At 45.8% G+C, this 16,969-nt stretch overlaps 1 protein-coding gene and 1 long non-coding RNA gene across 3 annotated transcripts; one reads left to right on the forward strand and one right to left on the reverse strand.

Moving 5' to 3' along the window:
• Positions 1-107: 107 nt before the first annotated feature.
• On the reverse strand, positions 108-8,556 carry LOC111946846 (cathepsin D). The gene is made up of 9 exons (XM_023951766.1): positions 8,371-8,556; positions 7,207-7,363; positions 6,761-6,884; positions 6,560-6,678; positions 4,879-5,078; positions 2,614-2,736; positions 2,194-2,338; positions 1,569-1,667; positions 108-540 (listed from the first exon to the last, which is right to left on the reverse strand). The coding sequence occupies exons 1-9, from the start codon at positions 8,430-8,432 to the stop codon at positions 379-381; spliced, it is 1,191 nt and encodes a 396-aa protein (XP_023807534.1). The 5' UTR covers positions 8,433-8,556; the 3' UTR covers positions 108-378.
• A 120-nt stretch (positions 8,557-8,676) lies between these two features.
• Positions 8,677-13,429, forward strand: LOC111946847. Of its 2 annotated transcripts, none has more exons than XR_002872631.1 (3): positions 8,677-8,803; positions 8,907-9,032; positions 11,434-13,429. It is a non-coding gene; the product is annotated as an uncharacterized LOC111946847 (long non-coding RNA). The 2 variants fall into 2 exon arrangements; XR_002872630.1 differs by lacking the exon at positions 11,434-13,429 and adding an exon at positions 10,205-10,939.
• The last annotated feature ends 3,540 nt before the right edge of the window (positions 13,430-16,969 follow it).

The following is a 16,969-nucleotide window of genomic DNA, read 5'->3' on the forward strand; positions in this document are numbered from 1 at the left end:
AAGCAATTTATGACGTTTGAAAGCTAAATTTAACAGCAAATCTTTCGGTGTAGATCACGACAGGCGGGAGGTCATTCTGAGAACACGAGGAAAGGAAAGAAGCCGAGTTGAGTCGAGTCACCTCCTCAGACTTTTATTAAACTCAAATCCATCAGCGTCAGAAATGAAGAGCAGTCCCCCAAAAGATCACAATAAAACTCCCTGATTCCAAAAAAGAATTAAAACAAAGATCACTTTCACAAGAGAAGCTCTGATCATTTGATCCTGGAGTCACCCCCCCCCTGTCTGTGTTCGTCAGCGGCCTGATCAGTGCATTCAGCTCTACGCTCTACACCCCACAGCAGCAGAATCACGTGCAGATTCCAGCGCCGCACACCTTTACTTGGATTTAGCGAAGCCCACCCGGTTGCTGTCGCGGTCGAACACGGTGTAGTACTGTCCGATGAACACGTCTCCCAGAATCCAGAGCGGGCCTGCGGGGGCCGGGATGTCCAGCCCCATGAAGCCACTCAGGCAGATGGTTTTCCCCGCCTGACTCTCCTGGAGAAAAAAAAACAACAGATGAAGAGGAGTGACGGAGGAGCGAAAGAAGGCCTGAGCCTACAGTGAAAGCAGCGGCTGGGTTTGGTGTAGTGACCCCTCCCACAGCAGCTATGGCCTTACGGGTGGAAAACAAAGATTTGATCACAGATTTCTGTAGATCTGGAGAGCTGTGGGGTTCTGTACAGGAGACACGGCACAGAGGAGATTGATTGACGAGGTCTCCAGCCAATCAGGACATAAAACAGGGTGCACTGTTTAAAAAAGGCAGCATAATCGCTCTAACAGAAGATGAACGTAGAAAGGAAGACCGCCTTCTGTTCTACTCGACGGGGATTTTTAGAGCGTTCAGATCGGGGACAGAATGCAGAAGGTTGGACTAAAATATGTTCTTTGTGGGTCTCGATCGCCTGGCCAGACTGAAAAAACAAAATCAGCAGATGGGAGGTCGTAGTGAACACTTAAAGGGTAAAGAAGGGTGACGTAGGGGAGACTTTGATCAAATCCTGCAGGCTGTGCAAAGAGCCCCTGAGTGCTGTTCACACAATAAGTTATAAATAAGGAAATTAGATAAACAGAGGGTCGTTTGTGAGGTCATCCTACTGGCACTTGACATATTACATGGACGCCCCACGCCTTCTGCATGTGCACGTGGTCAGTAAGGGGTCAGAACTCACCAACCACTAGAGTAAGGTGTAGGACACTGTACAACATCATCACCCGTACGTCTTCCATTAGCCTTACAAATACTTCAATATACATTTACTAAACACACCACTGTACGTTGCACTTTCATGGCGCCCCTTGAAGTGGCCGTACGAGCCTCAACAGAACTTCAAGACACACCTGCGCTCCTCTTAAGGTGCGGCTGCTCCTTTCTATGACCCTCCATGGAGCCGGACCACCCAAACACCTGCAGCACCCGTACGGGTCCTCCCCCATACAGGTGCATGCGACTAAGGCTTACGTCGGTGGCGCTGCAGGTGCCTGGTTACACGTGACCCCCTGCTAGGCCCAAGCACACTTACCTTCAGGACGTACTGGTCACCAGTCAGTGTGTAGCTTTGACCACCGATGTTGAAGGTGATGGCGGGCAGAGACGGGATCTTGTCACAGTTTATCATGTACTGAAAGAGTCAAACCCAAAGTTAACTCCAGATCTAATGAACATGACCAAAAATACTCATAAAGACTATCAACTCAAGTTCCCACGTTCTGCTCTGCTCTTTCAAGTCCCACCCAGATTATCTTGGGTTCTATTTTGCAGTGGATGCATCAGAATAGAGCAGAGCAGGGAGCTTGTGGCCCGCTGATCAGTGCTACGAGCTTTTTTCAATGACGTTTTTTTGTCTGCTCATGATTCACAATTTAAATAAAAGGGACACCGTTTTTTTCAGAGTATTTTTCATACTCGTGCCGTATACTCCGGTGCAACTTATACTCTGTAAAATACAGTTCACAGCAAAACAATTTTAAGCTGAATTTTCTTCATGCATGTCCTCCACCGTGAGAAAACTGCTATGACAACATGTCAGAAACACCAAATAACCAACTTTCATCAGAGTTGGTCTTAAAGAATGTCTACAGACCAAAGATCCAGGATGTGGACTGCTGATGGTGCCACTACAAGGATGGAGTCACAGATCCGCTTACCTCTCCCTGGATGAGTGGGATGGCTCCAATGGCCTTCTGCAGAGCTTTGACCTCTGCCGACGGGCCGGTGAGCAGGGACGTCCCCGTGTCCACAATGGCCTCGCAGCCCCCCTTACACAGACTGAGCTGGCTGCCCACCGCCATCCTGCCCCACAGACACACAGCATCACCATGTTTGTACTCTAGTACCTAGGAAGGGTTCGTGGTGGCTTTTGAATAGTGTACAGTACAGTCTGCTCAGCAGTACAGTGCCATCTGTGCCGGTTTCCACCGTTGTGAATAAGTGTGAATTTAAAAGTTGCTGAGATGCAGTAATTGGGCTGTCAGTCAAAAAAACAAACAAGAAACCCTAGAACGTGTGCAGCATCTCTGGTGTGTTCATGTTTGCTGTGTTTCTGCTGACTGATGTGAAGCCCCCACCCGTCCATGTGGATCTGCCAGTAGGCCTGCCGGCTGATGTTGACGTAGTGGAAGTCGCCGCTGTAGTATTTGGGGTCTGTTCCTCCCAGCAGCAGCTCCCCGCCGGGCTCCGTGTCCGGGTTCCTGAAGCGACAAACCACAGCTTTATTTCATCAGCCCTGAGCCCTGCAGCCAGATTGTCACCAAGATACGGGTTCAGAGGCAGAGCGGTCATCAGCCACCATGTCTCCATCAAGTGCGTGGGAGGACTGAGCAGCTGAACCCACTGATACCCCTCACCAGCATGTCCAGCACCGGCAGGGGGAGTGGTCTCCAGACTGGAGAAGTGCCACCCAATGGGCTCAGAGAGGCAGGACCATCTCCAGAAGGAGGCCAACCGATCAACATGGACACCTGAGAACCCCTACATGTACCTTGATGTCCCACTACCAAGGGCAGCCACACGGTAAGTTTACCCCAAAAGCAAACAACTTCCTCCTGGATTCAGCCCCCTTCTGGATATGTAAGGGGTAACGGCCAGTGAGATGTGGATTTTCCGATTTGAATGGACTTTGTGGAAGAGACCGGGACGGTTGCTTCCACAAAGTCCATTCATTTCTGACGGTCGTGAAGCCCGCCTCGACCTCGCGCTGCTGCAGCTGCAGTCTGACAACCAACCAGCAGAGGGAAGTGGTATTTATGCTAAACGCCACGGAAAGCGATCCAAAGCATGACTTTGGAGGGAACGTTAACCTCTTACCGCTCGTCAAACCACTCGGTCCTCCGGACCTGTCCAAGGTTCTGGTTGTGAACACCATGAAGGACTTTGAGAAGTGTTTGATCACAGACGTCTGAACCAACATGCAGTAATAAATCAAAGAGTCAAATAACTTCTAGAAATATGGATTCATCAATGGATTCATCGCTTTTTCTCCAAAGTCTGAAGTGACCATGATTTTCAGCAAAGTTCTGACCTGCAGACATCTTGACCTCAACTTTCAGCGCCGCTGATATCAGCTGAAGAAGGATACGGACCTCTATCTAATGTCTGCAGAAATTACAGCGAAGAGAACTATGAACTCTGTTTAAAACCAGAAGAACGGCTGTTAATCAGCAGAGGAAGGAATACCAACCTTGGTCATTCGACAGAATATGGACCCTTTTTTATTTCACTTCACAGCATTACCTTATTATAAAAATAAATAAATAAATAATTTTTAATCTTTCTTTCTCTTTCGGCTTTTCCCATCAGGGGTCGCCACAGCGAATCATCCTTTTCCACCTCACTCTATCATGGACATCTTCTACCCTAACATTAGCCAACTTCATGTCCTCTGTTAAGACATCCATATATCTCCTCTTTGGCCGTCCTCTTGCCCTCCTGCCAGGCAGCTCCATCTCCAACATCCTTCTACCAATATATCCACTATCCCTCCTCTGAACATGTCCAAACCATCTCAGTCTGGCTTCTCTGACTTTGTCGCTAACACAGGCAACATGAGCCGTCCCTCTGATGTACTCGTTCCTTATCCTGTCTAACCTGGTCACTCCTAAGGAGAACCTCAACATCTTCATCTCCGCTACCTCCATCTCAGCCTCTTGTCTCTGTCTCACTGCTACCGTCTCTAACCCATAGAGCAGAGCTGGTCTCACCACTGTCTTGTACACCTTTCCTTTGAGTCTTGCTGACACTCTTCTGTCACAATAAATAATTTTTAATCAATTATTGAAAATGGTTACATTGATTGATTTCTAATGATATAACTTCACTTGCTCCAAAAATTGAAAAATCAATTCAGGATTTTTCCTAATGTAACATAATTTTGCACATAATTTTACTTTTAATACTTGATCAAATTTTGCTAAGAGAATTTTTGAAACAGTGTTACGTCTATTTTACTGATATAGTATTATTTTTATTAATCATATACATGATTAATGGCACTTCCTAGCAAATCTCATGTGCTTTCTGGTCCACAACAGCTTCCATGACCTATTCCTCTTACTTACTCCTCCCTGCTGCAGTCCCCGACCTTCATGTTCCTCTTAACTCAGGTGTTCCAGTACGTTTCCAGTCCTTTCAGACCTCAGCCAATCACAGCAGAGCAAACCAACAAGCCGCATTCTGCACAAGACGCTCAGTCTGCTTGATCAGTGCCTGAAGCTCCTCTGTCAGGACACTCCCACATAATCTAACTGACAGAAACAGCCAGGGGGGTGTCTCCCAGAGTCCCTACACCGACACGGTCCAAGGAAATCCGACCAGGAGAGTCTGAACTCACTCACCTGTTCAGGTAGAAGGAGAAGACGTTGCTGTCCACCTTCTTCTGCTGCATGATGTTGTCAAACACTGGAACCACCCCGTCCACAGAGATGCGGGGGTACGCCATACCGAGGATCCCATCAAACTTGGCAGCGATGAAGGCGACCCCGGGCTGCTTGATCGCCTCCCCAAACACCTGGTTCTCCACAGAGATGTCCCCGATCTGCCAGAGGAGAGGGGGGGTCTGTCAGGTTCGTCTGCATGGTCACCGTCACTCACTCAGACGGAGGTTAGCCATCCGCCCCCCCAGATGAACTTAAGTCTGACTGAACTAAAGTAACACCTGAGATGTCACCAGTGACACGCGTGTGTTTGGGATAGCCCCATCTAAGGGGCTATCCTTAAAATCTCTGCCAATTTTAACTAAAAAGCATAACGATTAGGGGTGTGTATTAGCAAGAGTCTGTAATACCATACCTATCCTGATATTGTATCGGAACACATTTTCCTATTTATTTATTTTTAAGTATGACTTTGAAAAGACTCCACTGTAATAAAATGGTAAAATTCCATTTAATAATGGTAATAATGTTAAGCACTGCAACTGTATTTCATATAGAATTTGTTTTTACCCAAACAAATTCACAGTGCTTTTATTTTGGTAACTTAAAATACAGAAAGGGAACAGTCAACATTGTCTGATTACCACAACTAAATATTTTTCAGTATAAAAAATAGAATGAATGAGCCTTAACCAATAATGTTCTAAAAGTATGATTGAGGAAATAAAGTGCAGTTTCTTTTCAGTATTGCTTAATGTAGCTTCTCCAGTATTTTTTAACAGTTCAGGAGTCTGAATGCTGTTTCAAAAATAAAGGAAAAAAACACTAATTCTTTCCAGACACAATACAGTGATGATGATGAGGCAGCATGACAGGATGAAGGAGACGCTTTAATGCTTTGTTTCCATGACGGTCTGCTCTGCAGCTGCAGCCAAGTGCAAAACACAACAGCAGAAGACGGACAAAAAATGAAGGAAAGCGAGCAGCTGCTAACGGAGGGGAATACCCTTAATACTGGAAGTGAGGCAAAAACTTGACCCTGCTAAACATTGTTGTGACTTTTACTGTAGTAATACAACTTTTAAAAAATGCTTTTGTATTTATACTGTATGCATGTATTTATACTGTCCACAAAAAGAAAACAGTGATAACTTTACAAAAATCCTAAAGGATTGTTTTTCTATTGCGTCACTTCAGGGATTCAGGACGTTCCCTTTCTGGTAAAAGCCGTGTCTCCGCTTTTGTTGTTGTGATTCAGTTTTTGGTCATTTGTGCCGTGATTTGCTGTTGTGTTCAGTTTGTGTTCATGTGTACTGAGATTTGTTGTTGTAGTCTCTTATATGTAAGCGTGTGTTGCACCTCTCCACCACCGTACGGTTCCGCCTTGCCCACGCATGCGTTAAAGTGTCCTTGGGCAAGGCACGGAACCCCACAGGTTGGCGCCGGTGTTTGGCAGCAGAGCTGCCATCAGTGTGTGTGAAGGTGTGTATGTGTGTCTGAATGTGTGTGTGTGAATGTGTGAAGGGGACTGTGAATCGCTTCGGGCCTTCAAGGAAAGCAGAGAAGTGCTATACAAGTATACGGCCTTGGCCGTTTCCACGCTGTGCGTGGTGGGAGGGGTCACGGCCCCGCCCACACTCACCGTGCAGGTGTCCTGGCTCAGGTAACCAGACAAACTGCCGGATCCGTACTGGATGGAGAAGGACGTGCCGTTCTTCACGTAGGTGCTGGACTTGGCGGAGTTGTACTTGTGGTGCAGCACTGAAAGGCAGGGGGGGGGGGGGGGGGGGTAGGGGTGAGACACTGACGGCCATGTCAGACGGAGAGGGAGGGGGGCACTCACGGCAGGCGATGTCCAGCAGGGAGCAGTGGACGGAGGGCACCCACAGGTTGGAGGAGCCGGTGTCAAACACCACGGTGAAGGGCTGGGGGGGCGTGCCCAGAGCGATCTCACCATAATACTGAGCCTGGAGAGGAAGAGGGAGCAGTCAGCTGATCTCCAGTCACTGCACACAACTGCTGAGTCAACTATGAAGACACGGGTCAAACAACTGCAGAGTCATGGTGACGAGGCAGGAAGTGACTGTCACACACACGTTTCCTGTCGCGGAAGAAGAAAGCGCTGCAGGTTTGGAGTCATTCTGACCACAGAGCTTCTCCTTCTTAGCAGAAGTTAAACTGATTCAATCTGAAGGTTTGTGATTCACAGCCAGCTTGACTGACAGACTTCCTGCATGTTGATGCTTGATGAGGATCACAGAGCAGGAGGTGACCCCCCCCCCCGCTTACGTCCAGGTAGTTCTTCAGGGTCTCTGGTGTGGGTCCGTTGCTGGACGGGAAGCCCAGGTTGTATTTGAGGGAGTGTTTGTCGGCCAGGAGCTCGTGGGCTTCCCTGCCAGAGTCGGTCAGCTCACGCCTGATGGAACGGAACTTCTTCAGTGGAATTCTGCGGGAAGAGAATCAGGATGAGAACCTGCAGCCTGGATCCTGGACTTGCAGCTTCACAGCACATTGACGTTTTGTGTCCCCACCAGGCTGGAGACACAAAACGCCTCCATGTTTCCATGAATGCCGGTGATGCAGACCGGACTGCAGCGATCCAGCTCCTCTCTAGTGGGACCAGGACTTCTCTGATCCCTCCTTCTCTTGAACACGCTTTGAATAAGCTCGTATCCATCGTGGATAATCCGGAGCCTCCTGTACCTGAGGGTCAGCCTTTTCCTACTGTCACACCAACCGCTACAGGAGATCATTCCTACCTCACTCCATCAGACTCTATAAACCATCATCCCTTTGCAATAGATAAACTGATCTGACGTCTGTTTTTCTACATCTGTTGTTTGTTTTTTCTGATTGTCACGCATTGTGTGTTTGTTTGACGCTGCAACAACCCAATTTCCCAAGCTGGGATCAATAAAGTATCTTTATCTCTGCAGTGGTTCTGATGGTAGAAAAGGTCTGCAGACGTTCACCTTCACCCCCTAGAAGAAATGCACCATTCTGACCACAGCTAACCTCATCACGACTTTCTAAATACTCAAAGTTTGTGGACCCTGTGGGACCAGAACCAGGCTGAAACCTGAAAAGAGCCGCCCTCAGCCTGAGGGGGGTGGGTGGGTCGGCCTCTCAGGTGGGACAAGGTGAGTCGCTTCGGAACAAACCGACACGAACCTTTGACGTGACGTTAAGTTTTCTGAAGAAACGTTTTCTGGACGGAAATATCGGTGATCAGATGGACCTATGAGGGAACAACAGGCTGGAGCTTACGACACTGTTGTCACCCTCTGTTTACAACATGGCGCATGCGCACTAGTCCACCGAAACCGGCCCTAACCGTCACACGACACGGGTCCGAACCCCTGGAAGATCCGGTTCGGTCCGATCCGAGCTTGGTAAAAAACAGCGGTTAACATCGAAGGCTAACGCAGCTAGCTTAAACTTCGCGTGTCTCACCGGATCAGCGCCTCCCCGCTCAGCGCCAACGCAGCAATCACGCACAGCACCGCGGCCCTCATGATGCTGCTCCGCGTACACCCGCAAAACTGGAGCTGAAGCGCGTGACTCCGCAATCTGCCGCTTTATCAGCTGACTGCGATTCCGTCACCGTCACGTGCCTACGTGAGCTGCGCCGGCGTGACGTCACTAACGGTCCCTGCTGCCCGGTCAAAAAAACAGCTTGTTTTTCGACGGTGTGGGGGTAAACAACCCCCACCCCCCACCGAGTGAACCGCATAATTTTCCAATCTAGTTTGTTCGCTTTAAGCTGTGTGTGTGGTGGTGGTGGTGGTGGGGGTGGGGGGTATTTTGTTGCTCCGCTCAGACAGGAAGCCCATCAGCTGCTGCTTCCGGTTTTGATGTTTATCCAGGTGTACTCGGTCAGAAACAGGTAATCACTACGATCTGTGGGACGTCACGTGATTCTTGACTGTTTATCACTTTTTTTAAAACTTTTTACTGCCCACCAACCTCACTGCTTTAACCTTTCAAAGATCGTGGCCCCGCCCCCTCAGAGAGGATCAGAGGAGACCCAGACATGAAAGGAAATGTACCGAGAGCCGCCTTAAAGCCAAAACAGGTGAAACTGTTCCTAAAAGAAGCTTTCAGAGCTTCAGCAGGTGAGCCAAGGGTCGGGGGTTCGATCCTCGCTACCCCAGTCAACCGTCGTGTCCTTGGGCAAGACACTTCATGGTCAGATACCCCCGTCAATCTGCCCCAGGGAGGGCAGCTGTGGGGACATCAGTAGAGTGAATGAATGATGGACACATTGTAATCAGTTTGATTGTCTGGAGAAGCGCAGATAAATCCAAACTTTAATTATTATTATTATTAGGTCTGTGTGGGACAGTCAAGACACCCCCACACACTGCAGCCCCTTCTGCAAATCTTTCTGAAACACAAAAGTGGATCTGAAGCAGCTTTTTAAGCAGCTCAGGATAAAACACCAGGATTTTCATCTGAGTTTCTGTGTCACTAGACCTGCAACAGTTCAGCTTAAAAACATTCGACTTCTCACTATTTTTATTTTTATTTCTCCTTTATTTTATTTTAAAAAGTTCAGAGGAAGGTTTATTTCGGCTGAAGCGGTCACAGTCAGACAAAGTGCTTTACATGGCCTCACAAGTGGATTAAATAAAAGAAAACCCTCAGGTGAAAAGCATAACCCTGGTATTACTAGCACCAAAGCTGGTTACGTATCCAAAGATCTTGTGGACTATATGATACTAAAAGGACTTAACTCAAAGCTGTACACAATGAATGAGCCTTCACCTGCTTTTTATGAAGTCACATCTGTGCCTCTACACTGACAACGAAAGTCAGTTTTGAAATACTTTGGAAATACTTTTGTTTGCATTTTAGGAAATCTGGATTTTTTTGCTCTTATTGTCGTGGCACAAAAATGACTCATGTTGCTGTTGTTATACTAGAAGCGGCCAGCAGGTGGCAGCCTCCTCTCTGAATTTTTTTGTGTTAACTTTTGTCATATGAAAAGAATTTATCTTTTTTTTCTTCTTTTTTTTCCCTTTTAAAACACTCTTAATGAAAGAGAGAAAAACTGAAAATAATGACAAATAAAAGATGTAGCTCTGGATAGACTCTAAACCACAGCCGACAATTGAGCGGTCAGGTCGTTTTTAGATTGGAAGAATTATTATTATCTATCCATGTTCAAATAAGACCAACTTATCCGACACTTTGGAGTTAAAGTCACTGGTGATGACAGATCTTTGGTTCAAAGTTAAGTTCTGAACGGGCTCAAATGAAAGAACCTGTCTTTGATCATTGACAGAACCACTGCAGCCCAGAGGAAAACCAACCAAACTCCAAAACCCTTTGGACCCAAGACCATTTCAGCCATCCTTCAGCTGCCAGTTTCAGACGGAAAAGTGTTCCTTCCTGTTATCACATTTACAGAACCGAACCTCCACGACGTGACACTCAAACTTTGGCACATTGTTGTGAATTTTAAAGCAGAAGTGAAAACAACAAGAGCAGCCGGTTCTCAGGGAGGAATCTGATGAATCAGGTGGAACAGAGACCTCAGAGGACGCCGGAGCATGACTCAGCAAGACGCTGACGTTCACATGACAGCACACACAAAGTGAAACTCCTGCAGAAGAGGAACCAGCGGATCCACATGTTCTTCATGAACGTGGTTGTTTGTGGGTCACTCAGAGGTCCCGGCGGCGTCTCCCCCTCCCACATTCAGCTCTGAGACCACCTCAGTGGAGGAGCAGAACCGGGTCTCCTGGCTGCAGCCAGGGGGAACATCTGAGAGTCCAGATTCGTGAGATCAATGAAAATGTCGTGTTTCAACCACAGACGATGATTCATGAGGACCAGAGTTTGGCCTCCAGTGTTTGACCTGGGGAACGTTCAGCCACCATCAGTAACCTTGTGGTTCTGATTGAAGCTGAGGTCAACCCAGAGACCCACAGCGGCCTCCCAGAGCCCTGCTGAGCCGACGCGGAGAGGAAACCAGAGCCCAAGAGGAACGGGCTCGTGAAGATCATCGCTTCTCTGTAATGAAGGTCACTGGGCGGGGGGGGGGGGGGGGGGGGGGGCATTTATCACTGCCTCAAAGACCCGGCAGGGGAACAAATGTCAACTTATGTGGAGGATGTCACTTTCACTCATCTCCTGCACAGTTTAGTATTTTATTCCACCTCGTCATCCCAAAGCTCAGAGTTTAGGGTTGGGGGGGGGGGGGGGGGGTGCATTGCATATGGACCCTCTTAATGACGGAATGCAGCTGGACGTCCATGATGTGAAAGGTCACTGTTTTGAAACAAAATGTCTCGTTTCAAAAAGGAAACTTTCTCAGTCACCTATGATATTTTTTCCCTGTGTGGAATGCTGTCGTTTTGCCTTTAAAATGAACAAAGTTTAAGGAAAAAGAAAGGAAACTTTCTGAGTTGCAAATAAGAAATAAGCGTGTTTGCAAAAATCCCATCTGTGTTTTTTAAATCTCTGTCTTTTAAAATACAAGTTTGCATCTGCGATGCGTCTGTTTTTCAGACGTGTTCTCTTCAGTCTCACTTTCTCCCAATGATCTTCACTTTTACCGTCCACTACTCTGAGGTCAAAGGTTACAAATGTGCCGCCAAACCAGCCAATCAGAGACAAGAGAACTCAAGGTTGGTTTCATTTCCAACTTAAGGCGTTGTTTTTTTAATTTTGTAAATGTTTGCATTTTAGGGAATTTTTATTTCAAAGCTGTGAGTTTTGTTCTGAGTTTAGTGGAAAAATACGACTTCATGACAGCTCTCTGCTCTAACTGGTTCTGTCAGCCAGTCGGGTTCCTGGACTGCAAACGAGTCCGGGACGGCAGGAAGACTGTGGCCCAAATGAGGCCGGAGGACAGCGACCTCTACAACTGAAGAGATCAGAAACGAACTAAGCAGATCGGATCCCCTGACCTGGACCACCTCTGATCACTGAACGGAGCGAATCCCAGCAGACAAAACAACCGAAATCCTGCGGCTCAGACAGACAAAGTCACGACAAACACTTTTTTAACCACCTGCAACTTCTAATATTCAAACATGGGGAAACGAATTTCAAAACATTTAGATGTAAGAAGATCACTGATCTGTAGTAGAAATATTCAAAGAACAACTCCTGTAATCCATGAAAGCTGTTTTGTCCTTGATTCTCTGTCTTTTTGGTTTTCCTGTTTTCAGCACTCAGGGCGTCTAAAGGAGGTCAAAGTGTTGAACCGTGTGGAGACCTGGTGACTTGATCTGCTTCGTCCTGTGCAGATCTCTACAGCTGCCCTCAATATTTATATACGTCTCATTTTAAAGTCATGGTGAAACACGAAAAACGTGTAAATAAACCAACATCTTTGCAGAGTTTACCTCCTAAGCCGCTCTGGTTAGTGAGCGGCGCCTCATGGCGGCGAGTCCGGCCTGTGCGGGCCGTGACCTGTGAGCCGCCTCCAGTGCACTATTTCTGTTCCCTCTGCATGAACTTTTAAAGAGCCCCTCTTTACTGATGCCCAGCAGGCAGTGTGGGAATCAGCTGAAGATGTCTTCATGCTGGAGCAAAGGCCACAACCCCCCAGGTTGTTTAACCCCCCTGTTTAACAGGAAACCAGGAAAATCCTCTCAAAGGTGCAGCTGGACGCAAGAGGAACAGAAACTGCTGCAGATGAAACAGATCCCAAGACTTCTGTGACTCCAGAAACAGGAGTCAACCTGAAATGAGAGCAATGACAGGAAGCATGACAGGAAGCAGAGTGACCCCAATATCTGCCGTCGGTGCAGATCCGCCACTCATCACGGTTTCTGAGAGGCTCAGAACTGGGAGCAGGGGGACTGCCAGCAGAGCTCGCTGAAGGTGCTGTGACCTGCCAAAGAAAGCTGCAGCTTCTCCTTTAACGCGACCTAAAAAAAGCTAAAATAACTCAAACCCCACAAAGCTGTTGTGGGTGAAGCCAACTCCCCTGTGGGATGAGCAACATTTTAGTTTGTCTTTTATGAGAACATACAGCAGTTTTGATCATCCGTCCTGTTCACAGACACGTATAAATAATCACTTCTTGATGAAGGTCGGCATGTTCCAGCCTCAAACATCACGAGAATCAGAACTACTAGAAGCTGCCAGATGAATCCAACTTTGTTTCTAATCTTAGCCTGGTTTCTATTTTAGGTTTGAATGCTTCGTTGTAGAGAAAGGTGCATCCTCCTCTCTTCTTGTAACCCAAATTATAACATCATGAAGTTAACAGTTACACCCTAATGAAACAGAATCACTTCCAATCATAGAGCACTGATCACAATCCGACTCATTTCCTCATTTCCTGTTGTGCATGTCAAGAAAAGCCGTTTTATTCTTTATTCTTTATTATTTATCGTTTTGTATTCAGAATATTTAACTTAATTTTTGACTTCCTATCGACTATTGTCTTAGATTCTGATCAAACTGTCATAAGCACAGCCTGGTCCTTGTTCTAACCCATGGTATAGAGATCAGCCAGCTGAGTGTCCTTCCTCTTAACCCCATCATTTCTGATCACTCTATGATTACCTTCCAGTTTACACTGGAACATCCTTCTGCCCCAGTGAATAAGAAACAGCCTTGAAGAACCTTAACTGACCGTTCTATGTCTGAGTTTAAACTCACAGTTCAGCCAGTACTTAGTGATATTCTGAGAAAATACTCTGAGTCCAGCTCCCATAGTATCAGTCCTAGTATAAATGACCACTTTGTTAATGATGCCTTACAAGCCCTCAGGAGTACACTCCATGTTGTTGCCCCCCTGAAACCTAAGCTTGTTAGGCAAAACCGAGACCGTGGTTTAACGCTCATACACGTTCTCTTAAAAAAGTAACCCGTAAGTTGGAAAGAGAATGGCGCCGCTTCGGTTCAGAGCAGTCTCTGAATACCTGTCATGTCTCGTCATTTGTGTTTTGTGTCCTAAGTTGTGCACTTTTGGTCTATGTCTGTCACCTGTGTTGTCTCCTGTCGCACTTCCTGTTTTATTTTGAAACACTAACTCTCATCTCGCTTCAGGCCTGTTTCTTCCTGCCCTTCTGTTCCCCTACAGGGGGGTATTCCAGAAAGCAGGTTATGCTAGTTACCACGGTAAGTTTGAGTCTAAGGAAGTTGATAACCTCAGCTTTCGGTTCCAGAAATGGAGGTATGTTTCAGGGTATGCCATAGTAACTCATGCTCTGAACATAACCTGGTTTGGAGCAGGTTTAGTTGAAGGTTAGTTTGTTTTCAGAGAGGTGAAACAGCATGGCGTGTCCATTTGAATATGATTTAGTGAATGAAGAAGCTCAGATAATACTTTTTCCACAGTGAGAGGGTGATAAGACCACATATGGATGTTGGAAAGGTAAACTTTTTTACTTTGATCTAACTTAATTATTTGCTTAAGTTAAGATAAATCAATTCTTTTTAGTTAAGTCAGCTTTAAAATAACACGTAATTATCAGACAGTTATTCTACTTTCATTCAAATTAATTCAATTAAGTAGGTGTAACTTTGGTGCTGCTGTTAGATCGGCATCGCAAGGGATTCTGGGATACCATTCCCTTTGCCTGTCTGGACGGATCTGGGTTTAAGTGTGGGTTTTTGACCAAATGTGTTTAGTTGTTTAACTGTTTTAATGTGTTTTGCCCAGTTATTTGTCGTGTTATTTTTAATTCTTTCTGCACCATGAGTGAGAGGATGATGAGTTAAATAGCAACCCTACTGTTCAGTGGTGTAATGATAAAGTCAGAGAAATGGTAAATATTTTTATACCATAAATCTATATTGGAAGTACTGTAAATCTGCAGGCTCAAACTTAGACATATGAGAGTTCAAGAAGTACAATAAATTAAGATGGAAAAACACAACAGATAAATATGTAAATTTGAGTTGTATAAACAATTATTGAGTTTGATAGACGTAAGAAATTAGGTTGAATAAATTTAACTCAATTACTTGTTACCAATAGAAATAATTTATTTAAGTTGGCAAAGTTGGATATTTTAATATATATATATGCGTCACAATGAAAATGGAAATGAGATAGAAACTCGTGCGTTTACTTTGTTGGTTCTTTTTCTCCAAGCAGAAACTTTTTCTTTTGCTGATGACGCAGCCGTATTACTATTCTGGTCCTGTTAGACCTCAGTGCAGCCTTTGACACCATTGACCACAGTATTTTACTCCATAGACTAGAGCAGGACATAGGGATCTGAGGATCTGCCCTCCAGTGGTTTAAATCCTATTTATCCGATAGGTACCAGTTTGTTAATGTAAATGGACATTCCTCTCAGTGCACTCGAGTTACCTACGGAGTCCCACAGGGCTCAGTTTTAGGACCCCTCCTGTTTATTCTTTACATGCTGCCCTTAGGAAACATAATCAGGAAACAAAGCATTAATTTTCATTGTTATGCCGACGATACGCAGTTGTATTTATCCATTAAACCTGACCAGAATGACAATATAGAGAAACTGAACGCCTGCATCAGAGACATCAAGACCTGGATGACAATTAATTACCTCCTCTTGAACCCCGAAAAAACTGAGGTCATTATACTTGGTCCTAAAAACCTCAGAGATGCTCTGTCTGATCAGATAGTCTCCCTGGATGGCATAAGTATAGCCCCTAATTCCACAGTTAGAAACCTTGGGGTTTTATTTGACCAGGATTTATCATTTAAGGCTCACATATATCAGGCTTGTAAAACTGCAAATTTTCACCTGCAGAATATTGCTAAGATCAGAAATATACTTTCTAAAAGTGATGCTGAAAAATTCATCCATGCGTTTGTTACGTCTAGACTGGATTACTGTAAATCTTTGTTTAGCAGCGTGTCCTAAGAGTTCCTTAAGAAGTCTCCAGCTTGTTCAGAACGCAGCAGCTAGATTGTTAACCCTTGTGCTATCCTAGGCACTTTAACATTGGGAGTTGGGTCATCTAGACCCACTGGACAGTGCTCTGAACCTTTTTTCTTCAATGATTTGTGATCTTCACTGGTGTCCATGGATTACATGAAATCTTTCCACCTTTATCATCCTTTGTCATGGTAGGAAGAACACGTCAATGCAAGGGTGGGGTCAGTATAGCACAAGGGTTAGCAGGAATGCAGGTACAATTTGCCAGGGTTTTTTTACTAGCCACTTTGGCAGGTGAAACATTGTTTGTGATCTTAAACTCACAACTATGACTTTTAAGCGTCTGTTCCTTCCTCTCGGCTACCCCAAACATCCATCCCAGAGTTTGGTTCAAACATTTAATTCTGACTTTATTGCGCAGATTAATTAGGTGCATGTGCTGCAACATGAGGTGCATTCAGGGCCTGCATGGAATTTCCGCACTTACGTGCTTTCAGTAAGTACTCACTATTGCTTCATTCAGGTGTGCTGGTAATTTCTTTATTTATGGTCAACTTCTATCATTTCTTTTTTTGTCAATAATGACCATTTAAGTTTTATTTTCATTCAGCAATATAGCAGTCAACCCTGCATTTGCTCCTTCTAGTTGTCATAGCTGTCATAAAGGCCAAGATGTTTTGAGTTTCCGTAATTTACTAGCATCATCACAGCAGTGTGATAAGCAGAACAAAGATCATGCTCCTGCAATGCTCCTTAAAGCTGGAAGGAAAGTGCCAACATGACAGTGGGAAGGAGCAGAGGTTTGTTTGTGAGGAACAGTTGTTAAAGCAGTCACATCCCTCATTTTACCTGGGAAAACTGTTCTTAAAAGCTCAAACATCTGAAGTCCACATCCCACTACTATTTTGGAACAACTTCTAATCTCCCGATAGCTTGGTCTCCATGGAAACACGACTTGGATTTGAGGAGCTGCATGGATGAGCCTGCAGCTGTGTGGCTGTGCGCATCTGCCCTGTTTGTGAATGAGCGATCCTGACTCTGTTTGTTCTGCACAGATAGGATGGGCTGCAGATGCTGGGGAGCCTGTGCAGCTGAGTTCAGTTCATCTCCTCTCAGCTGCAGATGGCTGCCGCTTCAGACCAAAACAAATGAGGACAGCTCCTGGGAGTTACCGCCTCTGCTGCACTGCGCCGGCTCGAAGCTGCTGTGTGTCG

This window comes from Oryzias latipes, chromosome 3, assembly GCF_002234675.1.
Source record: "Oryzias latipes chromosome 3, ASM223467v1".
Lineage (NCBI taxonomy): Eukaryota > Metazoa > Chordata > Actinopteri > Beloniformes > Adrianichthyidae > Oryzias > Oryzias latipes.

What these genes read in the sequence shown, in the direction of transcription:
- LOC111946846 (XM_023951766.1), bottom strand. Translation starts at nt 8,432, where the DNA reads ATGAGGGCCGCGGTGCTGTGCGTGATTGCTGCGTTGGCGCTGAGCGGG. An exon ending in CCCTGAAGAACTACCTGGAC is followed by an intron (nt 6,885 to 7,206) that starts GTAAGCGGGGGG and finishes CTTCCTCTCCAG; the next exon opens with GCTCAGTATTATGGTGAGAT. An exon ending in GTGACCAGTACGTCCTGAAG is followed by an intron (nt 541 to 1,568) that starts GTAAGTGTGCTT and finishes TTTTTTCTCCAG; the next exon opens with GAGAGTCAGGCGGGGAAAAC.